The sequence below is a fragment of the Erythranthe guttata genome, chromosome 4 (assembly GCF_056151865.1).
Source record: "Erythranthe guttata isolate IM_541 chromosome 4, IM_541, whole genome shotgun sequence".
Classification (NCBI taxonomy): domain Eukaryota; kingdom Viridiplantae; phylum Streptophyta; class Magnoliopsida; order Lamiales; family Phrymaceae; genus Erythranthe; species Erythranthe guttata.
In genome coordinates, this window is record NC_142536.1 from 4,319,790 (window position 1) to 4,344,471 (window position 24,682).

At 38.0% G+C, this 24,682-nt stretch overlaps 5 protein-coding genes across 8 annotated transcripts; 3 read left to right on the plus strand and 2 right to left on the minus strand.

The window, feature by feature from the left end:
* Nucleotides 1-288: 288 nt before the first annotated feature.
* LOC105956736 (transcription initiation factor IIA large subunit) lies at nt 289-5,949 on the plus strand. Of its 2 annotated transcripts, none has more exons than XM_012980664.2 (11): nt 289-587; nt 778-951; nt 1,070-1,300; nt 1,549-1,600; nt 1,769-1,827; nt 3,096-3,212; nt 4,384-4,488; nt 5,037-5,103; nt 5,196-5,350; nt 5,447-5,530; nt 5,630-5,949. In XM_012980664.2, the coding sequence occupies exons 1-11, from the start codon at nt 465-467 to the stop codon at nt 5,651-5,653; spliced, it is 1,191 nt and encodes a 396-aa protein (XP_012836118.2). In that variant the 5' UTR covers nt 289-464; the 3' UTR covers nt 5,654-5,949. The 2 variants fall into 2 exon arrangements, with proteins under 2 accessions (XP_012836118.2, XP_088672668.1); XM_088816542.1 differs by having other exon boundaries at nt 292-587; nt 1,552-1,600.
* A 2,695-nt stretch (nt 5,950-8,644) lies between these two features.
* Nucleotides 8,645-12,639, plus strand: LOC105956422 (Major facilitator superfamily protein). Its single transcript, XM_012980305.2, has 14 exons — nt 8,645-9,104; nt 9,208-9,293; nt 10,018-10,096; nt 10,171-10,230; nt 10,319-10,385; nt 10,476-10,600; nt 10,673-10,774; nt 10,871-11,248; nt 11,350-11,397; nt 11,514-11,576; nt 11,676-11,756; nt 11,863-11,961; nt 12,142-12,279; nt 12,379-12,639. Exons 1-14 carry the CDS (start codon nt 8,889-8,891, stop codon nt 12,511-12,513), a joined length of 1,677 nt encoding a protein of 558 aa, XP_012835759.2. The 5' UTR covers nt 8,645-8,888; the 3' UTR covers nt 12,514-12,639.
* Nucleotides 12,640-12,699: 60 nt separating this feature from the next.
* On the minus strand, nt 12,700-14,868 carry LOC105956515 (low-temperature-induced protein). Its single transcript, XM_012980551.2, has 4 exons — nt 14,680-14,868; nt 14,149-14,424; nt 13,259-13,978; nt 12,700-13,030 (listed from the first exon to the last, which is right to left on the minus strand). Exons 1-4 carry the CDS (start codon nt 14,768-14,770, stop codon nt 12,987-12,989), a joined length of 1,131 nt encoding a protein of 376 aa, XP_012836005.2. The 5' UTR covers nt 14,771-14,868; the 3' UTR covers nt 12,700-12,986.
* Nucleotides 14,869-15,044: 176 nt separating this feature from the next.
* On the minus strand, nt 15,045-18,123 carry LOC105955980 (pentatricopeptide repeat-containing protein At1g11290, chloroplastic). Of its 3 annotated transcripts, XM_088816545.1 has the most exons (3): nt 15,943-18,039; nt 15,714-15,837; nt 15,045-15,138 (listed from the first exon to the last, which is right to left on the minus strand). In XM_088816545.1, the coding sequence occupies exon 1, from the start codon at nt 17,921-17,923 to the stop codon at nt 16,103-16,105; it is 1,821 nt and encodes a 606-aa protein (XP_088672671.1). In that variant the 5' UTR covers nt 17,924-18,039; the 3' UTR covers nt 15,045-15,138; nt 15,714-15,837; nt 15,943-16,102. The 3 variants fall into 3 exon arrangements, with proteins under 3 accessions (XP_088672671.1, XP_088672669.1, XP_088672670.1); XM_088816543.1 differs by having other exon boundaries at nt 15,045-15,837; nt 15,943-18,123; XM_088816544.1 differs by having other exon boundaries at nt 15,045-15,833; nt 15,943-18,017.
* Nucleotides 18,124-19,142: 1,019 nt separating this feature from the next.
* On the plus strand, nt 19,143-24,611 carry TOC75-III (translocon at the outer envelope membrane of chloroplasts 75-III). Its single transcript, XM_012980046.2, has 7 exons — nt 19,143-20,474; nt 20,580-20,801; nt 20,890-20,997; nt 21,086-21,277; nt 21,480-21,728; nt 23,667-23,921; nt 24,135-24,611. Exons 1-7 carry the CDS (start codon nt 19,272-19,274, stop codon nt 24,372-24,374), a joined length of 2,469 nt encoding a protein of 822 aa, XP_012835500.2. The 5' UTR covers nt 19,143-19,271; the 3' UTR covers nt 24,375-24,611.
* Nucleotides 24,612-24,682: the final 71 nt, after the last annotated feature.

The following is a 24,682-nucleotide window of genomic DNA, read 5'->3' on the forward strand; positions in this document are numbered from 1 at the left end:
CCAAAATTGAAGTTAAATTATGATTTACAATCATAAATTAAAGACGTGTTTAAAGGGGGGCTTTGGCTAATTTTGTTAAAAAATAGTAATAAATGTATAAGTGGTGTGTTTATTTGTAAAAAAAGAAAATTGGATATTCTTTTGGAGTTAATGTATGGGCTTTGGGCTTTTATAAGATTATCACAAAATAATAATAAAACAGAAAAAAGAAAATAATACAGATCTATCAGATACCGCCACGTGGATCTCAAGCCCGATATAAGGATGCAAACCTATTTATATTCCACATCTTCTATCTCCCTCTCTCTATTCCGCCTCCTCTCTCTCCCCCTCCTTTTGTCGGGAATTTTATATACTCCGCCTCCTCTCTCTCTCTTTTCTCTCTCTCTCTACCTCTCTCTATAATCTATATATATATATTTCTGTATTTGTATTCTCCAATTCCAATTCCAATTTCCGCGAGAATGGCGAGCTCGACCACGTCCAACGTGTACATCCATGTCATAGAGGACGTCATAAACAAGGTGCGTGACGAGTTCAACGGCGGCGGCGGCCCAGGCGAGGGCGTACTCAGCGAGCTCCAAGGAGTATGATCTTTAAACTCGTTGTTGATTCAGTTTTTGATTTCCGTCAAATTTCTAGGGCTTGGAGAAAATATTAAAATTACCCGTACTCGATGTATGATTGAGACGGATTTCGGTGGTTTAGGGTTTTGAAATTCTCGGATCTGTTGTTGAAATCGAACTGTTGACCGGTTTTTTTGTTGGAAATCTGCAGTTATGGGAACTGAAGATGATGGAAGCTGGAGCGATACTGGGTCCCATAGACAGGTCGGCATCTCAAAAGGGGGCAGGGGGTCCTATCACCCCCAATCCCGTGCATGATCTGAACGTACCGTATGAGGGCACCGAGGAGTATGAAACTCCCACTGCTGATTTACTTTTCCCCCCGGTGAGGCCCGTTTTTGCCTTACTGAAATTCGGAGTTTGGACTTGGTATTGATAAGTATTAATGGCTCTGTGGTATTTTTTTTTAATTTAATTTTCTGTACAATGATTTTGATTTTCAGACTCCGTTGCAAACACCACTGCCCGGAACTGCACAGACACCACTGCCTGGAATGGCTCAGACGCCGTTGCCTGGAACAGCTCAGACTCCTCTTACTGGAAGCGATAGTGGTTCGCTGTATAATATTCCCACTGGTGGCACCCCAATCACCCCTAATGAGTACGTGTCTCCGAACGACAATGTTGGTGTTTCTGAGGTGAAGGCTGGACCTGGAAGACCTAGCCCATACATGGTATTATCATTTCCTGAGCCTTGAACCTTCTTTCTTGTTGAGGTGGTGTAACTCTTTTTCTCATGTTTAGTTAAGAAGTTTGTTCACATTTTCCTTGTTTGGTCACTCTGAATTATGTGGTTTGAGGTCGTGATTATAGTATGAGACCCTCTTGCTTATTATAAGATCATATCCGAGTTCTGGAGTCTCTTTTTTCCTTTTGATGGTGTGCAATTGTTGTTTTCTTTTTTTTATGTTCAATCCTGCAGCAGCCGCCTTCGCCTTGGCAAAATCAGAGGCCTCCTCTTGATGTGAATGTTGGTGAGTATAATGGTAGAATCCTTATAAACAAGTATTTTATAGTAGTATCTACATAGAGATTCAAAACAGGCGATAGTGTTATAGTGTTATATAAAGATGTAACTAGTGGAAGGCAGCTTATTGATCTCTCTGGTTCATCATATTAACTTGTTTCTATTTATTTCCAAGCTTACGTGGAAGGTCGTGAAGAGAGTGAAAGGGGGGGCCCTCATCAGCAAACAACTCAGGTGATTGTCATTCCTCATTCAGTTCCATTATTTTTTGTTGGTTTACAGGACAGATTGATTGCTGATGCTAATTGGTAAAGCTAGTTGTGGTCTTATAGTACTACCACTTAAGAACTTTTAGTTGCAAAAGAAGCAAATACCTTAGCAGTAGAAATGCTTTCCATGTATGGGCAGATGCCAAAACATCTATTGCTACTTGCATCTAGATAACTACTTCATCCTTTTGATTTTGTTGGATTAATTGAACATTACTAAATGCTACTTGCTGCTGCTGCATTATGGGCTAGATTATTGGGTCATGTTGTAAATTTCATTGCATTGGCTCTAGAGTTCTGAGATCTTAGAACTTAAGGTGGTCTTCAACATAAAAATTCCGTGTGTCTTCTCAATCCCTGAATGAGCTTTGGACTATTCATTCTATATATCAGTTCCGTAATACAGGTCTCTTGAACTGCAAGATAGACCGATACAAATCTCTTTCCTGGTTTTTTTTAGGGTGATAAGTTTAAAACTCATATCTGAATGTGGAAGTTCTCGGATCTTGTATAATGGACAACTGGGTGTGGGATATAGGAAGATCATAGGGATCATATGTATCTGGCTGCTCCTTGTAGGGTATTCAGTCGAGCACATGTAGCTGAGTCTCCTAGTTTGAAGATTCATCCTCTACCATCCCTGTCGATGTATTTACATATAGATACACTCTGTTCTTGTTTAAGATGTCTGGTTCAACTTTTGTCATAAAATTTAAAAATCAGCTTTGTTCACACCCTTGCTTGTTATGGCTAAGAACAAAATAGGCTCTAAGTAATCTGCAAAGAAAAAAAGAACTTCTATTAGCGACACAATTAACATCATAAACAGAGTGATTATCTCTGGGAATCATTGGTTTGGAAATTGAGCTTGTAGAATACCTTGCATAATGTAATGAATGTTACTTTATTTTTTGTTTGTTGCTTCTATCAATATTTGAGGCTCATTTCTTGGCATTGTATGTGTTATGGCCGGAATGATTAAGTCAATCATATACTATTTAATTATAAGGGTGTAACATTCACCTATTCTGTGGTTTCTACTTTTAGGAATAAGGTACTAGCCATTCTGGAAAAAAAGAATACAAGAAAATAAGAAACAACATTCTTATGGGTCAATGGGTGTGTCGTGTTTAGTCTTTTTGTATGCAATAGACTTCCTTTTCTCGAATAGTCATTGTATTTTCACTCAGTAATATAAATAATGTTGAAGAAGCAATTGAGAAACAATTGCAGGATTTCTTTGTGGCTTCTGGAAAGAGAAAACGGGATAACTTCCCTCCACAATACCAAGCTGGTGGATACATTCCACAGCAGGATGGAGCTGGAGACAATCTGTCAGATGAAATGAAGGTAGATTTTTTGGTGCATTGATTCACTGTTTATTTCATTACTGAAAACGTCAGGCTGTACGTTAGCAGAGAGTTCCTTAATGAACTTATTTGATATGTTTTAATCTATTACTGCACCATTGAACAACTTAACTGTTGATTTACATTTGCTACTTCAAGAAAATTGCTAGATCTATTGTGTAATCTGTAGGTTGTCTCATAGATGAATAATTTACACGCAAAATTGTTAAGGCAATACAAATATGATGTCCTAAATGCACATAGAACAACATATGTTCAGCAAGGCCAAGGTGATATGCCTTCTTTGTAATTTTGTACTTGCCTTAGTATTTCTACATACTAGAATTTTGATTTACTTGCCTTTATTCACGGGTTACCTTTTCCTGCAGTAAAATGGAAGTGTATTGATGTGTATCTTCTCCTATTTGTAGAGCTAAATTCCTAGTTAAAAAAGAAGCGGGACACCACCTGCAACTAATTCAATACCTGCTCCAATACATTGAAAAGCTTTGTAGTTTTTCAATGTCTTTCACACAATATTTCATATTTCCTACATTTCTACTTACTAGTGCAAATGTTGCTGAAAATGCTTTCAAATTTGAAGTTTCAGTTAATTATCAGTTATGAGAACCTCTTAGTAAATGATAAAGAGAAAAACATGGTTAATAAGTAGAACCAGAAACATTAATACCGCATCAGATACTTCCCTGGATTTAAAGCGTTACATTGAAGGAAACTACGTATGTACCGTATGGGAAGTTATACTCCCGCTTCTTTTGCACTTCCCTTCGTCCTGCATTGAACCAAAGGATCTAGTGCTACAGTTTTAGATAAACATTTTGAAGTTCTCTCCATGTGACAAAATGGGCATATAGAATCTACCTACTGAAACACAGTTCCATCTGCTTCCTTATCAATTGTACTTGGAAGCAGAGCCTATCCAATTTTATATATCTTACTCAAGTTCAGATTGTTGTGGAAGGAACATACCAGTCTGCTTAGTAATCTTATTCTCAGAATTATTGGAAGGAACATACCTCTGATGATTTACTCGCCACTGTGCTAGCCTATTCAATGGATTGTTGAACGGTTTTCAACCTCCTAGGACAATGGTTTTCTTCTCTATTAATTATTAAATGAAGCTTCATGAGTTTCTAATTTTCATTTTACAGGTGGTTCTCGATGTCATTCATCAAGGGGGAACATCATCTTCTAGGATCCCTCAGTCTGATGGTCCCATACCTGACCCGTATGATGATGTGCTTTCTACACCTAACGTGAGTTTCCAGTTCTATGACTGTAGGTTTATAAATCATTGTATTGCTTATCATTGCCTGAAATTTCAGATGAACAAAGTTACGTTGATTTTGAAGTTGATGCCCTATGGTCTTTATGTCTACATTAAGTTATTTATTCCGATGTTAAATTGGACCGGTCAGTATATATGATTCAGATATTGGTGGGAACTGTTACCAATGAAGATGTCTGAAGGCTGGGTCTCTGTTTGTAATCCAATTCAGTTTCCTGGTTTAAAGGCTAAAGGTTTACGCACGACAGAGCTGGGGGGTGGGTGGTTGGGTTTGTGCGGGTGTTGAGTGTTGCGAAGGAATTTGCTATAATTGACGTTTTTTTGAAGGAATTAAAAAAACTTGATTGTCGTCTATATCGTTTGATTTTTTTCTACTCAATAACTTTCTACGTTAAAATTTTTGTGACTGTTATATGTTGGTTTCCACTGTAAGATACGTCACAGTATATAACATCTAATTACTGTTAATTACTGTCTCTAAACTAACTTGATTGCTTTCCCCGCTTACCTTTGTAGATATACAATTATCAAGGAGGAGTTGTCAATGAAGACTACAACATAGTGAACACGCCTATGCCAAATGGTAACATTGATAATCAAATTTGAACCAGTTTGGCATCATGCCTTAACCTATGTTATGTCCAATGTTAATTCCGTGCCGTTTTGCGCTGCTAGAGATGCTAGCAGCAACTCCTGCTCCAGTACAGAATGATGTCATAGATGATGACGAGGATGAACCCTTGAACGAAGATGATGACGATGATGGTGATGAATTGGACGAAGGGGAGGATCTGAACACAACCCATTTGGTTCTGGCTCAGTTTGATAAGGTACTTAACCATATTTTTTCCCAGCTGGTTGATTTTTCATGGTTTCCGATCCGTTCATCTTTTTCTGTTCTTAAAAAAAATGGATACTTGTTTTAGGTGACGAGAACTAAGAGCAGGTGGAAGTGCACGTTGAAGGATGGCATTATGCACATTAACAATAAAGATATTCTGTTCAACAAGGTATGTGTTGCTCTCGTCTTTACATAATTCATTGCTTATTCATTTTTTCGTCTGGAAATTCATCGTTTGTGTTTGGGCTGCCGGTTTCTCCTTTCTCAGGCAACAGGAGAATTTGACTTCTGATTTTGTTGGAGAAAGGCAAAAATGGTTCCGCCTGCTCAGTTCAGCGGGAAAAAAAAACAGTCATATTTCGTTTCTTTTCATCGTCTTTGGTCTCTCTAAGCGAATGAGAAACTCTGAAGAAATAGAATGTCATGACCTTATGTAAATACTGGGTTTTGGCTCCACCGTTAGAGTTTAAAGCTTCAATTAATCTTGACTCATGTCAAATTTCATTTCCAGCACGTTTGGAAGATTTTTGTATTGACACCAAACACACTTTTCTATTAGTTAAACATACTAGCACTTCACGTCGCAAATTATTTACCAAATTTACTTCTGTACGTTGTAGTTTTTTTTTTACGATACAGCTTTTATCCTCCATGTTTGTGTTTGGTAATAGCCGAATGCACGCGCAAACAAGTTGCCGTTCGTTATGCATACATTGTCATTTAATGATACTCGATGCAAGATTAGATCAACAAGAGTAATCTGAAAATAACCCAAATGGGTATTATATTATGGCAAAACCATGGCCATGAAATTACGACACAATACGATACATATACGACGAGAAGACGAGAGAGAGCTTCAGATATTGTTGACGAGCATGCACTCAGACTGCAACAGAGCATCTATCTTCAAAGGCTCCACCGCAGCAGCAAATTTCCAGCCCTCGGAAATAACCTCATTGCCCCCGCCCGCCGCCAACTCTTTCCCTTTGCCGTTCATTTCCGCCTCCTCCACCGCGGCCACCGGGGAAAGGAAGAGCGGTGATAGCAAGGGGATGGCGTTTGGGGCTGCGGACGGGTCTATTTCGACACGGAGGACTTTTGTGTTGACTTTTAGTGCAGGCGGGGCCTGGTTCTGCATCCTCGTAGCCGTGGAGGAAGGAAGCTTGTTCTTCCTTGTCTTCTTGTTGCTATTGTGCTCTTTCTTGCTTCTTCTTTCCATGAGATGGAAACGTTTTCGATTGAAGAAGAAGCATATAAACATCAATGGCCAGGTTTTTTAGAAAAAAAAATAAAAATAAAAAAATAAATAAATAATAATGTTGTTTTTAGTTGTGGCAAAGGGGGGAAGAGAAAAACACGGGGGAAGACAGACGCCTATATTCATGTGTGGGAAGCGCAAAATATGGTTTCTGTTATTAAGTTGCGATGAAAAAAGGTTCTTGTGGCTGTTAGCATATGTAACTGTTGGGAATCATATGAGATTTATCGTTTCCAATTTGCAATACTATTAAGCCTCGTTTGATTGCCATTGATAAAGATTAAAATAATCTAATGAAAATTCAATTGTTTTATCGAACTCGTCCAATAAAACTGCCTAAAAGATAAGATAAAGTATGATAACAAACTCTCATATTTGGTTAATTACAACCATCCATTAGTTATGAATCTTCTTACACGTTCACTATCGCGGTGTCAAATTATTTTTGTACCCGTTTTGCTCCACATTTTGAAACCGGACGATTATAAGATTTGTTTTTAAGCTTCTAAATATGGACCTGTGGTGCATCATAAACTGCATTTTGCACAAAATGAGTACTAACTAGAGAATATTCCACAAAATTTATAAGATTTATGTTGAATTAGACACCATAAAAATGAGCTTGTAAAAAGATTCGTACTTGAGGGTAGTTGTAATTAACCAAACATGAAGCGTTTTTTCGTAATTTAATTTTACGGTAATTAACCCCAATTACAGATAGGGGACAACTATTTTGAATACTAATTTTTGCTTAGTTGAATACCAAAAAAATAAAAAATAAATAATTAATTGTAAATTACTTTAATACCCTTAATGAAAATTAAAACCAAAAAATATTACAAATACTATTTTTCTTTCTTAAAAACCAAATAATCAAAAACCTAAAAAAAACATTTCCCTCCTCACTCACAAACCCCTCACCTCCTCCACCTCCTTCTTCTCCCTCCCCAAAAACCCTCCTAAAAAACCCCAAAACAAAAGAAATCAAAACCTTACACAACTTGCAAAATGGCCTCAAATGACAATAGAATAGTAGTTTACGAGCAAGGAGAACCCATTCAAGTATGTATTCATGTTTTTGAGCTAAAACATCGATTTTGAATTTTTTTTTTTTTAAAACTCGCCATGTATTTTCGACACATACAGGTCGAAAATACCCTTATTTTTCGACGTGTATGTGTCGAAAATACCCTTAAGTGTCGAAAAAAAAAAAAAAAAAAAAATTCACAGTTCAAATTCGACAGCTAGCTGTCGAAATTTGGATGAGTTTTCGACAGCTAGCTGTCGAAAATTGGTTGAATTTTCGACAGCTACCTGTCGAAAACTCATCCAAATTTCGACAGCTAGCTGTCGAATTTGAACTGATACAACAATTTCACCATTTTCGACATCTACATGTCGATTTTGGATGAATTTTCGACATCAACCTGTCGAAAATTCATCGAAAATCGACATATACAGGTCGAAAATGGTGAACGAAGAACCGACCCACGAATCTCAAATCAATGCTCAAATCGACTGAAATCAGATGCACCCATTACTAATTAACGATCATTCTAACCTAAAACAACCAAATCCTAATTACCCATATCAAACAATCAAATCTTAAATAAATATTAAAGAAAAAAAAATCGAAACAACTATAACTTACTATTCGAAGACGACGACGGCGGCGGCTTTGGGCGACGTTGGGCGGCGTTCGGCGGTGTTTGGCGTCGGCGTCCGGCGGCGGCGATGGTTGGAGCGGCGGCGGCGGCGTCGGGCGGCGTGGACGGAGGGAGGTGGACGGAGGGAGGTTTTTTGTGTTTGAATTTTTTTTTTCTTTTTTTTATTTGGTTTTCAAGTAGGTAATTTCAAAGAAAAATTGATGTAATTAGTATTTTGTATGAAAGGGTATTTTTGTACTTTTATTTTTATTTTGGTATTAAAGTAAGAAAAAACTTATAAATATGTACTCAATTGTGGTTTTCAACTAGATAGTATTCAACTAAGCAAAAATTAGTATTCAAAATAGTTGCCCCCTTACAGATAATATCAAGTTCTCCAGAGAGAGGAAAAAATAAAAAAATTGGCTTGTGATTGCAAAGCCAATTTATCAGTACATATGCACTACTCACTCATTGACCACAAGAAATAATCAACTTCTTCATCCCAAAAAAAAAAAGAAAGAAATAATCAAAGTTCCATATATAAACAAATCATATGATTGCAGCAGGCAAAAAAGCAAATTCTGTATATATATGATACTGATATTGTACCTGCACAAATGGCTCTAACTTGTGCTCCGCCATTGTTGAATCTCAAGCTCTTCAACAAGCAATCACTAACGCATTACTGCGTTAACAGGAAAATCAATCCTGTCAATACCGTTACAGATAGAAGCAGTCGTACCCTCCGTTATGGGAGCTGCTCATTTTCGGCTAATGATAAAGGATTGAGAATGTCTTTGCTACGGTCTTCTACGAAGCGCAATTCGATTAAGGTAATTTTCAGAACGAAGGAAGTTTTCAGTTTTTGGGGGTTAGGTTAAATGGAGTTGAATTTATTGTAGAAATTTGTTCCATTTTCGTTTTTGTTGCTGCAAGGTTGGGGTTTCTTCCGGCGAAGCTGAATCGTTTGATTCTGAAGCTACACAGCAAGAGGTTTTTGCTTGGTCCTCTGTTATCCTACCGTGAGTCCTTTGTCTTCTTTCCGTGATGGTTTATTAGAGTTGGATTTTGTACAATTTGTTAATTACAATTTTTTATTTTATTTGTGAGTTCTGTTGATTTTATTTTTCCGATTGAATGAATGTATTACTTTTCTGCAAGCAAAATTAATGAGAATAGTGGTAAAGAAGTGTCTTACACTTGGTTCGTTAGATCAAGGTTCTCCGTAATTTGGTCTCAAGGAACTTATGAAATGTTAGAATTTCTGCAAACAGAGAGTGCAGAGGTTTTTCCAAGTCTTGATTTTATAGTTTATAAATTCATGAATTGAAATTGCCATGGGATTTGTGGCATAAACATGCAAAAATCTCCAGATTTAGATTATCTTAATCGAACTAAACTGTAGTGTTCTTTGTGATCAAATTGATTAGAAGATGATAAGGCGCTTAAACATGCGAATTGTTAGGGGTAAAGATTGAAAGTTTGTTTCGGAACGTCTATAGGCGGGCATATTGCTTTTCCTATTACAAAGTGCAAAAAGTATTATCATGATCGGGAATACTTGTCTTTCATTAGATTTCTTGATTAACTTTTGGATTTAACAACGGATATTTCTCGTCTTGCAATAGCTTCTCCTTAGTGAAATGGGGATGAAATGGAGTTCTAAGCTCTCACAATTTATTTATCATTGTGCCCACATCAATTAATTGTCTTTCTCTTTAGTGACTGCTAAAAATTTATTGACAGATTTCTGTTCCCTGCCCTCGGTGGTTTGTTATTCGGCTATGATATTGGTGCAACTTCGGGAGCTACAATTTCATTACAGGTAAGGTATTATTCCCATTAAATACGTCCTAAACATTAATGGGATTATAATTAATTTTTACCTTTATCTTACAGTCACCTGAGCTTAGCGGAACAACCTGGTTCAACTTTTCAGCTGTTCAACTTGGTTTAGTGGTATGCTTTAACTTTTTGATGCATTCCTTTTCTGGTAAAAGTTGACATACTTCGTTGACTCTTCGTTCTTGAATGTATCTTAATCAAGGTTAGCGGCTCACTCTATGGAGCTCTTCTTGGATCCCTCATAGTTTATCCCCTAGCTGATTTCCTTGGTACTCTATTATTTAGTTACACTCTTCATTCTTAAGTCTCCATAGTGAATATCTTAGAATTATTTTTGTTGATATATCATATATGTGTAGGGAGAAGGAGAGAACTTATCATTGCATCCCTATTGTATTTGACTGGTGCTTTGTTGACTGCCTATGCTCCTGGCCTTGGAGTTCTTTTGGTAGCCCGGCTTCTCTACGGTCTTGGTATTGGAATGGTGAGGTTTCTATATACATCCTTAATCCACCAATAATTCATTAAATGATCTTTAACCCGATAAAATTTGAAGGCAATGCACGGAGCACCTCTTTACATAGCGGAGACCTGTCCGTCTCAAATTCGAGGAACATTGATATCTCTAAAGGAGCTTTTAATAGTCCTGGGGATATTGGTAATTCTTTTTCTCCAAGCCAAATCATTTTTTTCGTAGTCGATATTATGAAAACAGAAGGCTGAATGTTGAAGAAATGCTGCTGTATATATACAGTTAGGTTATTTGGTTGGCAGTTTCGAAATAAATGCTGTTGGAGGGTGGCGTTACATGTATGGGTGCAGTGCCCCAATTGCGTTGCTTATGGGGATAGGCATGTGGAGTCTCCCAGCATCTCCGCGGTGGTTACTTCTTAGGGCTGTTCAAGGTAAAGGGCCCATGCAAGAATACAAAGAGAAAGCTGTCCTTGCTTTGAGAAAACTAAGAGGCAGGTCTAACGACGACAAAGTATCTGAAAAGCAAATTGAAGACACGGTCGTTTCCCTCAAAACTGCATATGCCGATCAGGATTCGGAAGGAAATTTTCTTGAGGTGTTTCAAGGGCCGAGTCTAAAAGCCTTCATAATAGGTGGAGGATTGGTCCTTTTTCAGCAGGTATATATATTTATATTTATATTTATATTTTATTGTTGTCTTCTTCTGTTTTGTTTTCTAATGGAAGTACAACGATATGACTCTGTGCGTGACTATATCAGATTACAGGCCAGCCTAGTGTTCTGTACTACGCGGGTCCCATTCTTCAGGTACTTGATATTTACAAGTCTTTCTATTTCTTTCAAATCCGAAAAAATCTTTTTATCTTTGCTGTTCTTGTTTGAGTGTTTGGTACATCAATCTCAATCTCATCATTTGTCCAAAGTCTGCCGGATTTGCTGCAGCTGCCGATGCTACAAAACTCTCAGTTGTCATTGGTGTCTTTAAGGTACTTGTAGTAACCAATGTCTTTCTCATCCCGAAACTTTTGCTTATTTTCTTCCATCAAAGTAACTGTTTTTGTAATAATTTCGGTCTTCTCTTGCAGTTGCTTATGACTGGAGTAGCTGTCCTAAAGGTTGATGATCTAGGGAGAAGACCCCTTCTCATAGGAGGTGTTGGTGGTCTTGTATGTAATTTAGTGTTTAAGAATTGGCCGTGTTCTATCCCTTCTTGTTTATTATGTTAAGCGAGTTTATGCTTATCTTGAACTTCGTATTGCAAAATGGTCCCAGGCCTTTTCTCTGCTGCTACTTTCTGCCTACTACAAGTTCCTAGGAGGATTTCCTTTTGTTGCTGTAGCAGCTTTGCTTCTCTACGTTGGTTGCTATCAGGTGATCCAATGTCGTTTAATATTGAATTTCGTTATACATGAATGACTAAACAATAGATTTCTTCTTATTTGAAATGAAGTATTTCCTCCTAGTCACAGTAAATCTAATATACCAATGACCTGTGAAACCATGTACGAATGACTAAACAGTAAATTTTCTTGTTATTGAAAATATTATCAGATTTCATTTGGACCAATCAGTTGGCTAATGGTGTCGGAAATATTCCCACTGCGTACGAGGGGAAAGGGTATTAGTCTTTCAGTACTCACGAATTTCGGGTCAAATGCTCTAGTAACCTTCGCTTTCTTTCCACTCAAGGTACCTAAAAGCATTCTTATAATTGTGAATTCATTTTCGTTTCCTTTCAATATCGGCAAGTGTAAGAACATGTGTATACATATATATCTATATCTGCAGGAGTTACTTGGAGCAGATAATCTTTTTCTTTTATTTGGGGCAATAGCACTACTTGCGCTTGTGTTTGTGGTACTGATTGTTCCGGAGACCAAAGGGTTGACCTTGGAAGAAATCGAGTCCAAAATTTTGAAGTGAAACCCTTAAGCAGTGCCTTGATGTGTATACTTTATTACTTCTCAGTGTTGATATTTCAAAGATCATTCAACTGTATATTTTACGGATGAAGTTATTTTGCAAGTGTTTATATTGGCAAGTTTGTAATCTCTCTCTCTCTCTCTCTCTCTCTCTCTCTCACTCACACACACACACATTATTTTCCTGTTATAGTTAAACATAGAACCACAATACACAATGAAGATAGGCTAGATACTGCATTTTTGCCTTCTGCACTTTTTTTAACAATTAACTAACTGGAAGAATATGTGAAATCCTCTGCCAAAACAAGGCGGGTTTCGACTAGAAAATAAAATAAATCTATAAGCACACTATATTAAATCTTATCTTATAGCAGATGTCACATGATGCCAGAGTGGGTATAAAGGCGAAATCGAAAGCAATCCAAAATCAATCGAAACTGATTCTTTAGTCTTTACCGTGTCAACGAGCCTTCAGTTGGACTGGAGTACCTTTCCATGATTTTCTTCATCAAGAACTGTAACAAGATCCTCATCAGTGTTTAGTCACCACAAGTTTTAGTGCCAAAAATATTATTTAAAAAAAAACCATAAATTTTTCCTAATTTGAATTGACAATAAGCCCCTAATAATGTCATAATTTTCCGAGTCAAATTGAATGGTCGAAGAATATCAGAATATCACTATAAGAAAATCAGTACTGCAGTATATAATAGTATAAAGAATCAAGTCAAAGAGTAAACTACCATCACGAGGACGGTAAGAGAGTGGGGTGACAGGTGTGGAGTTGGCCTTGGAAGTGGAGGGGTGGAAAGCTTTCGAAGAACGAGAAACGGTTTGAGAAGTGCTGCGACTATATGGAATGTGACTCGGATTATTCGAAGAAGATAAGCTTGCAGGCTTCACCACAGAATCGGAGGGATTTTCTTCTTCATGCCGGAAAAACGAGGTGACAGCATCTTTCACCTTCTCCACCACACCACCGGTATCTCCACTAGTACTTTTCCTCGGACTAATAGCCTCTGTTATAGCCTGCGAAAGTGCTCGTTCATCTTCTCCAGGCTCCAGCTTGTTCATGAAATACTCCTTCACAGAAACACCTTTATCCCATGTTTGAGGACTTGTCGTTGCAGCATTGTATTGCTTAAGACTTCCCGAGTTTAAATTCTCGATCATTTCATCATGAGACAGAACATGAACGCCTGTCGTCTTTTGTGCATCTGGAGTTGCGATAGTAAGACCGGCAATCCTAGAAGCAATTTTGTGGGTTGCATCAGACATGGCTGTATATGCCGGCACCAGTTTTTCAGATAAGGTCGTGTTTGGTGGGCTGACGGGTTTTTTTTCTTCGTGCTCGTGTTTGTTCATGTTTGGCACCCTGTGACTCTCGGAAACCACAGGCACCGCTCGAGGATGCTGCCTAGCTGTCTCTTTTAGAATCTCTGGTGCTGCTTCAGACTCGTACACTGGGAATCAATTGGACAAAATATCAATTCAGGTTAAACACAACGTTAATCGGCTAACCAAATGTCAAATACATCCCAATTATTTGATTAATCATGACTTATCTTTCCAAACAACACTTAACAGTAAAAAAAAAAAAAAAAAAAAAAATCAAATTGGCAAAGAATATTACTCGGAGCTCCAAGATACTCAGGATCATCATCGATTTCATAATCCTCGTCACTATCATCTTCCAAGCTAACACCCCATGGAGGGGTATTGTTATCGTCACCCTGCTCATTTTCATGTTTCCTCCTGCCACTAAGACTATACCTCAACTTCTTAGCTTTCTCCTTTACCTTGGTTAGCACGGACTTCTTGTTATGTGTAGGGCTGAGGTACCCTTCTTGATCATGATTCATTCCCGGAGCAGGTGATGTGGTGGTTGGTGACCAGAATGCCTCGTCCACTACATCGTTAAGAAAAAGAAAAAAAAAGACACGAAATTACTCTGTTTTCATGTAAAACAAACAAGAAACTCTGCACCTCTGGTGTCAAGCGGCTAAACAAAGAAATTTATTGCATTTACTTGCATATGTATATATTTGTACATAAAACACGTTCTTTCCAAATTTCCTTTTTTGGTCATTGCAAGGAGAGAATTATATTTAAATTATATTTAACAAGAATAGTGAAATCGAGGAGGTCATGGAAGAAGCCATACCTCTTAGGAGCTGCTCAAAAGTTGGTGAAGTATGAGATCGAGGCGTTTTAGGGCTCTCATAAGATCTTTTCGGCCTTTCAAGTTGAGCCATTGCAGCGAATCTACTTTCCGATGAGTTTGTTATTGTGTAGTGAGGAAGATATATAAGAAGAAGCTATACCGTATTTTGAGGCCTATATTTCAGATCCGTCAATGGACTGTATATAATTCTAAAGCCAGTTATTCATTTCAAGGCTTAACCAACAAGTTGTGGAATCACCTAAAATAGAAATTGACTCAATGGTGCTTTTGCTATCCTCCTACTTACACGGGGGGCTATTTTGCTTTTTTTTTTTTGGTTGGTCAAATAAAAATTGACTCTTCTATTTATGGTTAATTCATTTGAGATGAAAAACAGTTCTTTTACCTGACAGTGAAAATGGTTGGACATGGAATTTCTTCGAAAAGCTCATATAAGAACTTCACCGGATTCAGAAATCCTGATAAGAAATTAAAATGCTCCAACACTGATAAAATCTAAATTCAGTTCATATCTAGCTTACACAAACGACTGTGGTAGACAACATTTAACCCTCTATGTTAAGGAAAACGTACACCAAATCTCTGTTTATTATATCGTGTAAAAATCTCCTCTACTTTTTTTTATTTTACGCGACATCCCTTTTTTCTGTTAATAACTAAAGCTGTTAATCAGTGGAGGTTTCATGCACATAGGGGGGCTGTGTGCAAGTTTTATACAACAAGAAGATATTTGAAACTCAAATTTCTTTCTAAAACCAATCTCAGTAGCAATTTTGTTGTATGAAATAAACGTGCATTAAGGATCGGACGGAAGGGAATTTTGTGGAGATATATATGAAATAGAGAAAAAAATTATACAATAAAATGAACAGCGGAACCCAAAGGATGTCCGAATGTGTGCACTAGAGTGTTTCAACTTTCATGTAATTAGTCTGGTTAAAGTGTAGAGAAAATTCTCTTCATGTCACAAATTTAATTTACATTCTAAATGAAATGCGAAACAATATTAGAACATTGCTTACTGGTTGTTACATTGGCTTTCCTTGTCGGACAAAAATTGCCTTACAGTTCTTGAACTTTTTTCTGCTGGATCACTGACAAATCTCCGTGAACAGAATTGAATTCAGTCACCACTGCCTACATCGGAAGGAGGAAATAGTTACCAAAACATCACTAGAAATCAATACAAAGAAAGGGAATCCAAAAGCCCTTTCATCATGTATAGTGCAGACACACTTTTACCTGGATAAGTAAACATTCTTTCGAGGATATCATAAAATATTGAATACCCATAAGCTCCAACGACTTCAGGGTTGTTATTGTCATATCACTAGCATGATACTGCCAAATGCAGCCTGAATAGCATTGGCACAAAATAACCATATCAACAACACGTTTCAATTCATAGCCAGCTATAGCCAGCTTTTTTCCTCACTCCTTTATCACACATTATCTTGCGCACTCGTGCTGCATCGTTCCAACTACCTTCAGTTGCCAGCACATTTGCCAATAATACATAAATAGCTGGATCTTTAGGACACAACTCAACAAGCTTTCTGGCTGAACGTAAAGCAATTTCCTTATTACTATGAATTTGACAGGCACTTAACAAAGCTTTATACACAGAGGGCCCTCGCTCAATTGGCATACTATCTATAAAAGCCTCGGCTTCGTTCAGAAATCCAGCCCGACCATAGAGGTCTACAACACAAGCATAGTGTTCTAACCGAGCAGGTGGAAGAAATTTGTCTCTTTTCATCAGATCGAAGTATTCCAGGCCTTTCTCAAGCAAGCCCACATGGCTGCAAGCAGTTAGTGCTGCAAGGAAAGTCGTAGAATTTGGCTTAACCTCACCACTCCTCATTTGTTCGAACATTTGAATAGCTTCTCTGCCATAGCCATGTTGTGCGCATCCTGTGAGTAACGAATTCCATGAGACCAAATCATGTTCGTCCATTGAGGAGAATACTATCTCTGCATCGTCGATTTTACCGCATCTTGCGTACATTGAAACAAGTCCGTTCTGCACGTATAAATTTGTACTGTGCCAAGTCTTGGAAACTAGAGCATGGATTTGTTTCCCCTCTTCAAGAAGTGAACTGTTTCCCAATGCTTTTAGTATGCTTGAAAATGTGAAGAAGTCAATGGTGCAACCTGCCAGCCTCATTCTAGAAAAACACGTGAGGGCTTCCTCGCCAACCTCAAAATTAGCAAATCCAGCAATAACAGCATTCCATGCAATCTGATCGAACTCTTTAACACTAGAGCTAATTTCGTAAAACTCACTTAAGCTACATGCACACTCTGAATATATAATCACTAACGTAGTGTTCAAGAAAGGATTAGACTCTAAACCCTCCCGAATGACACGACAGTGAATTTGCTTGCAATGAATTAAATCATCTGGACAACGGAATGAGCTCAGCAAACTATTATAAGTAACATAATTCGCCTTAAGACCACAACGTGTCATTTCCTTGATCAAAACCATAGCTTTGCCGGGGCACTGATTAAGAGCGTACCCAGCAATCATTGAAGTCCAAGCAACAACATTCTTATCAACTAATCCATCGAAAACTTTTCTGGAATCCTCCATATTCCCAGATTTTGCATGCATATCAATCAAACTACTGCCCACCACAATATTACTCTCAAAACCTACTTTCAAACTAAGGTTGTGCACTTGAGCCCCAAGTTCACTACACTCCATCTGCGCGCACGCAACCGATGCAGCCGAAACACCAAAGGGCGTGATACACACATCTTCCCTCAGCATCTTCCTAAACAATTCAATAGCAGTACACGGAACACGGGATTTCACGTAACCGGACATCAAAGCGTTCCACGTGACTGCATTTCTCTCAGGCGTTTCATCGAACAGCTTGTGGGCCCAGAAAGTTGCCGAGCATTTACCGTACATGTCAATGAGGGAAGTGCTGACATATATATTGGAGTGAAAACCCATTTTGATGGCATGGGAATGAAGCTGAATTCCCATGGAAAGAGAACCCGTTTCCGCACAGGAGGATATAATCTTGTTAAGAATGTACGGGTTCTGTAAAAGCTCGGGTCGTTGCAGTGCATCGTTTGGGTCGGTATCTGCAGCTCCGGCGGTGCTGGAGTAGCGTTTGCGGCGATTAGATAGGAGATTTGGAGTGCGGAGAAAGCTTGACGATTTTCTGGTGTGGTATTGGGAGGAAAATGCAGGGAATCGGTGGCTCATCGTTCCACCATTTTCAAGTTAGCGGCAGACTTAAAAACGTCGTCGTACTGTTGCCAGTTTCATTAGCACTTACTTCGCCGTCCAGTATGAAGTTTGAACCGTAAACGGTCCAACCCGGTCCAGTGACCACCGTTCCAAACCCCGACAAAACCGGCACCTTTTTTTTATCTTTAAAATTTTTAATACTAATTAGTAATTCCTCACAATTTTTATTTTTCTGTCTATTTATTTTTAAATCAGATTTTCTTTTCCATGATGAATCAATGAGAATTGTTTAGTAGCATTTTTTTTTTCTTCTCACTCTTCTGTTAAAACGAATCTAAATTTGTTACTATTTAATCAATAGAATGGGGTGATCATTTAATATGATATTAAAATCAACCAAATGAAAATCTTATGTTTGATGGAATACAAGATTTTCATTTGGCTGATTTTGATATCAATGTTAAATGATCACCTCATTCGATTGATTAAATTGTTAGTTAGTCACATCTTATAATTTATATATTTTTAATAAAAATATTTATAGTTATCGTTTTAGCAGTAAGATAGAAAATTCGGAGACTAGAGAAAAAAGTCGTGTGTTCATTAATGAGAAAATGGAGCATTTTACGTTTGTTGTAGAGCCGACAAAGAAAGAGTACTAACTATACGTGTGTGCCAAATTTGTGTATTAAAAGTATGAATGTGTGTGGATTTAAGTGTGTATGAAAAGTGTATTGGAGTGCGTGTATAAAAGGTATATTAGAGTGTGGGTCTATGTCAAAAATGTGTTCGAGTATGTGTTTCAAAGGCGTGTATGTGTGTATATGTATATGCGTCAAAAGTCTGAATGTGTGTGTTCAAAGTGTGTATATGTGTATCAGCGTGAATATGTGTAAGTGTAGAAATTGAGTATAATGAATTTTGAACCACGTAAAGTCAGATATTAAACCATACAAGTTTCATTAAAAATGTAATAAATCCATGTAGATTTCATTCGTATAAGCCCGAGTCCGATTAGTATAGATTCATTCATATAGGTTGATTTTAGATCCGATTCTTTTTTTATTCGTTCCGAAACGAATCCGCTCTTTATTGATGAAAGAAAACTTTAAACAAATGTGAAATGAAAATTTATTATTTGACAAAAAAAAGGAAAAAAACTGTGGGGAACTTTTAATTGAACCTAAAAATGAATTTTTTCTTTAAAAAATAATATATACTAATTATTTTCATTAAATATATAAATTTATTTATGCTATCATAAAAGAGTGAAATTTCTCCATTTTTAAACCCTCGCAGTGCTCTCTCTCTCTCTCTCTCTCCTTTTTCTCACTCCTCAGTCTTATCGTAAACCCGCCACCAAATGTCGTCGTTCGCCGCCCCGACTCACCTCCTCCCCCTCACCCCCTCCACCGCCTCCCGCCGATCTAAGTTCTCCACCACCACCACAACCGCCGTTGCCTCACGCCTCCCTTCCCCCAATTCGATTATTCAATGCAATCTTCCATCTCTCGCCTCCTCGCAAAACCCTAAACCCACGAAATCTCCGCATTCATTTCTCAATTCCGTTATCTCATCCAAATCTATCGCTCTCTCCGCCGCGTCCTGCATTCTCTTCCACATTGCGAGCCCTGTCTTATCCGGCAACGATTCTATCTTCAACTTCAGCGGTGGAGGAGCTGGCGGTAACGGTGGTGGAGGTGGAGGTGGAGGCGGAGGCGGAGGCGGCGGAGGAAGCAGTGGGGGGCCAGGTGGTAATTTCTGGCGCTTTTTCTCACCTGCTGCTGTCGCGAAAGACGATGATCCCCAGCAAGAATGGGATTCCCATGGATTGCCTGCCAGCATTGTGGTTCAACTGAACAAGCTCAGTGGCTTCAAGAAATACAAAGTCTCTGACATTTTGTTTTTCGACCGCAGGCGCGGCTCAACCGTTGGCACCGAAGATTCATTCTTTGAAATGGTTTCTCTCCGTCCAGGGGGCGTTTACACAAAAGCGCAGCTCCAGAAGGAGCTTGAAACCCTAGCCACGTGCGGAATGTTTGAGAAAGTCGATTTGGAGACAAAAACGAATCCTGATGGCACCATTAACATCACAATCCCCTTCCTTGAGTCCACATGGCAATCTGCTGATAAATTTAGGTGCATTAATGTGGGACTTATGCAGCAGACCAAGCCGATTGAAATGGATCCTGATATGACGGAGAAGGAGAGATTGGAGTTCTACAGGAGTCAGGAGAAGGATTATAGGAGGAGAATTGATAGATCAAGGCCATGTTTGCTGCCACCGTCTGTGCAAAGGGAGATATTGCAGATGTTGAGGGACCAAGGTAAGGTGAGCGCAAGATTGTTGCAGAGGATTAGGGATAGGGTGCAGCAGTGGTATCATGAGAATGGATATGCATGTGCACAAGTTGTGAATTTTGGGAATTTGAATACAAAAGAGGTTGTTTGTGAAGTGGTGGAGGGTGATATCACGCAGCTCGTGATTCAATTCCAGGACAAGCTTGGAAATGTCTGCGAGGGGAATACTCAGTTCCCTGTCATAAAGAGAGAGTTACCTAAGCCGGTTAGTATTTATCTGGATTTGATTACGTATGTTTGTGTTTTGTAGTGTTTATGAGAGTGTTTCATTAACTGGTTCTCTAAGGATTGATGCTATTGTTTTATGCAGCTCCGTCAAGGGCAAGTTTTTAATATTGAGGCTGGGAAGCAAGCGCTGCGAAATATAAATTCACTGTCCCTTTTCTCCAACATCGAGGTAAATCCACGTCCAGATGAGAAGAATGAGGGGGGAATTATCGTCGAAATTAAGCTCAAGGAACTTGAACAGAAGTCTGCTGAAGTTAGTTCTGAATGGAGTATTGTTCCAGGTCGTGCGGGGCGTCCTACACTGGTGAATAACATAAACTAAAAAGGTCCATTTTTTATACAAGTTCTTTATTCCAGTTGCTAATTGGCTTTTGTTTGTACTTGCTGCTCAGGCTACAATTCAACCAGGAGGAACTGTTTCTTTTGAGCACCGAAATATTAACGGTTTGAATAGGTCACTTCTTGGTTCAGTGACCACCAGCAACTTCCTCAATCCCCAGGTTATTTGACATTGATCATCACCTCTCTTTTTTTCATGTTGAAGTTTCAATTGTTTCTGCTGCATTTCATATTTGCGTACATGTACAGGATGATCTTGCTTTCAAGCTAGAGTATGTCCATCCCTACGTAGATGGTGTGTACAATCCTCGCAACCGTACCTTCCGCGCTAGCTGCTTCAATAGTAGAAAGCTGAGCCCGGTCTTCACTGGGGGACCTGGAATAGAAGAAGTTCCTCCTATATGGGTTGACAGAGCTGGAATGAAAGCCAATTTTACAGAGGTTTGCATTTTCATTCTCGGTCTTGTAATATGGTCTCACTGTATATTTTATCAAACCTGATAATTGGAGCCAAATCAAGCTAAGATTGGTTCTGTGAGAGGTTGATATTTTAACTTGATCAGAGAGAGAAAATATTTGCTGATAAGTGAAATATTGGTGAGTCGGTAAGATATAGAGAAGTTAACTGATGTATTTCTTGCAGAACTTCACACGTCAAAGCAAATTTACCTATGGACTTGTGATGGAGGAGATAACAACGCGTGATGAAAGCAGTCACATTTCTGCAAATGGTCAAAGGGTGTTGCCCAGTGGTGGAGTGAGTGCGGATGGACCTCCCACAACGCTAAGTGGCACTGGAATTGACCGAATGGCATTTCTGCAGGCAAATATCACTCGTGACAACACCAAATTTTTAAATGGGGCTATAGTTGGTGACAGAAATGTGTTCCAGGTGAGGAGAGGCATTTATCTCAGACTTCTGACAATTGATTGTGTGGATTGAGTTCCAGATAAAAATGTTCTTAGCCCTAGTAATTTTGTCTTATGTGTGAACGCTAAATTCCTTTCCAAATTCTCCCACCTCGTTTCTCTTCTTTGACAAAGAAGATACTTAATAGTAGTTTTCTGAAACTAACCTGTATGGAGGGTTCTAAGTAATAGGATTTATGGTATAGTTTAATTTTTCTTGCAGTTGGAGTTGACTTGAGAAAGATCTAACATTTCAAATTGTCATGATGTGGTTTAGTAACTGTATATGGTGTTGATGAGCTTACATGCTAAACCGAGTTTAGACAACCTGTGTCACCCAAAATGTGTTTTATGTTAATCAAGTAAATCTTATATATTATCTTCTCGAACCTAAAACGGTGGTCTAACCTTGTTCTCTTCCCACTTCAGTAGTAAAAAAATATGGATAAGAATGTTGTCCATGTATTTGTTTCTATATTAGACTATTAGGGCAGTTAAATGTATAGCTGAAAACTTAGTCGACACTAACTTATACTAAATTTACTGTATGAACCAGCTAACCCTATAGCGAATTTACAGTACACACACTGTATGTTCAGTGACACTGTGGCTGTCTGGTTTAAAATATCCATTACAGACTCTTCCGTTTTAGGAGTTATGTCGAAGTATGCGACCACTGAAAGGATTAAAAAAAATTACTTAGATAAAGGATTAGTTTCGATAGCAATTCGATTTCTTTGGAAGATAATTTTGGTGCAGACTTTGCTTCTTTACATTATTTTTTGTAATTTCGTGAAGTTGTATTTTAGAAATTTCATGAGAAAGTTTACCGCCCATTAAGTTTGAAAATTCTGGGTAGTCTTGTTCTCTTTTAATGTCTCACTTGGGCTCTAGGTGGAACTTCAGTAGGACACATAACTTTTTCTTTAATAGAACTATTGGAGTTATAAAAGATGTGGCAGTGATCAACTTATAAAGTTCATATATTGATACAACTTTTTTGTCATTATCTGATATATAAAGGCCTCATTTAATCGGTTTCGGTATACTATTTTATCATACACTTTTTACTGGGATGAACTTAGGCCTCTTATTCGTCACCAGCCTGATATGAAGATGTCATTTTGCTTGGTAATAACCATGCTAGAGGGATCTGATTTGACAATCTAGAGTAGTACACGAGGAGATATTTGATCTATAAGGTAGTATTTGTCCCTAGAATTTTTGTTTTAGATTAACTGGGAAGCTTCAGATTCTATTTAACTCGATAGCCTCAATTAACGAAAAAATAGGAAAGTAGAAGAAAAACATATTAATAGAAGGAAAAAAAGTGAAAATTATAATGAAGTGTTCTTGGGTAACATAATCTTGTTCGAAGTTAATACTGCATAAAAGACGCTTCGATATCCCTCAGTTCATCATATATATATATATATATATATATATACACACACACACACACACACACACACACATATATATATATATATATATATATATATATATATATATATATATGTGTGTGTGTGTGTGTGTGTGTGTGTGTGTGTGTGTGTACATTAATAGTGTATTCATTGTTTTTATAAAATAACCTTTGGTTCCATCTCTTAAACTATAATTCTAGGGGTAATTCCTAATTTTCTTCTTGATGTTCTCTTTGATTCTCTGCAATTCTATTTCTCACTAGGTATTAAGTAATCAATAGATTCAATAACCCTCAGTAGCCTTATTTCCTATCTGAAGACTCTTGAGAAGTTCTTGGACCTTAACAGCTATGCAGAGCCGGTTTTTAAACTTTATGTTATGAAAATTAAAATTCGTGCTTCATATTTATTCCCGCTTCATGGACATTATATTTCTTATCAGCAGTAGACATTACCATACACTGAGTCTTTGTTTCATTTTCTTAAATATTTTGCAGGTTGACCAAGGACTTGGAATCGGTAGCAAGTTTCCATTCTTCAACCGTCACCAATTAACAGTAACACGATTTCTCCAGTTGAATGACGTAGAGGAAGGTGCTGGGAAGCCACCACCTCCTGTTCTAGTCCTCCATGGCCATTATGGTGGTTGTGTTGGAGATCTTCCCAGTTATGATGCATTTACTCTGGGCGGACCTTATTCCGTTCGTGGTTATAATATGGGAGAGTTGGGAGCTGCAAGAAACATACTTGAGGTACGACTATTTAATTTAACTTGTTTTTTCAAGCTACATAAAGATATAGAGCTTTTTGTTAATAACTGAAAGCGTGCCATATGATTATTCTAATAAAAAATGCATGTCAGAAGTTAATTGCTGTACCTCAAAAGTTAATAAGATATAATATGAGCATGAAATCAAGAATCTCATTTGGTGCTCCATGTTTGATGTTTGCTATGTTGTTTGTAGCTGGCTGCTGAGCTTCGAATACCGATCAAGAACACACACGCTTATGTGTTTGCAGAGCATGGGAATGATCTTGGGAGTTCAAAAGATGTCAAAGGAAACCCGACAGAGGTGTATAGGAGAATGGGCCAAGGATCCTCGTATGGTGTTGGTATGAAGTTAGGATTAGTTCGAGCAGAGTATGCTGTTGACCACAACTCAGGAACTGGTTCGGTATTCTTCCGTTTCGGAGAGAGATTCTAAGAGCTACTGCCATAATATATTCTCTTGGACTTTGATCGGGATTTTTTTTTTTTTTTTGAGTTGAGATCTCGCTCTATTTCTTTCTTTTCTGTTTCGTTATCCTTTTTGAAATGTTTATTTATTTTGTTCTTAGATTATTTTTCATTAACTGAAATGTCTAGTGTTGAATCGAGGTTTGCATTCTTGACGATTTGTTTTTCGAAATAACTTATTATGTACAACTAGTGTTATGTTCCACACTTTTTTTTTTGTGTTTTGTTCTTCTATGTAATTTAATATGTATAACTCGTGTTCGCACTTCACGATCA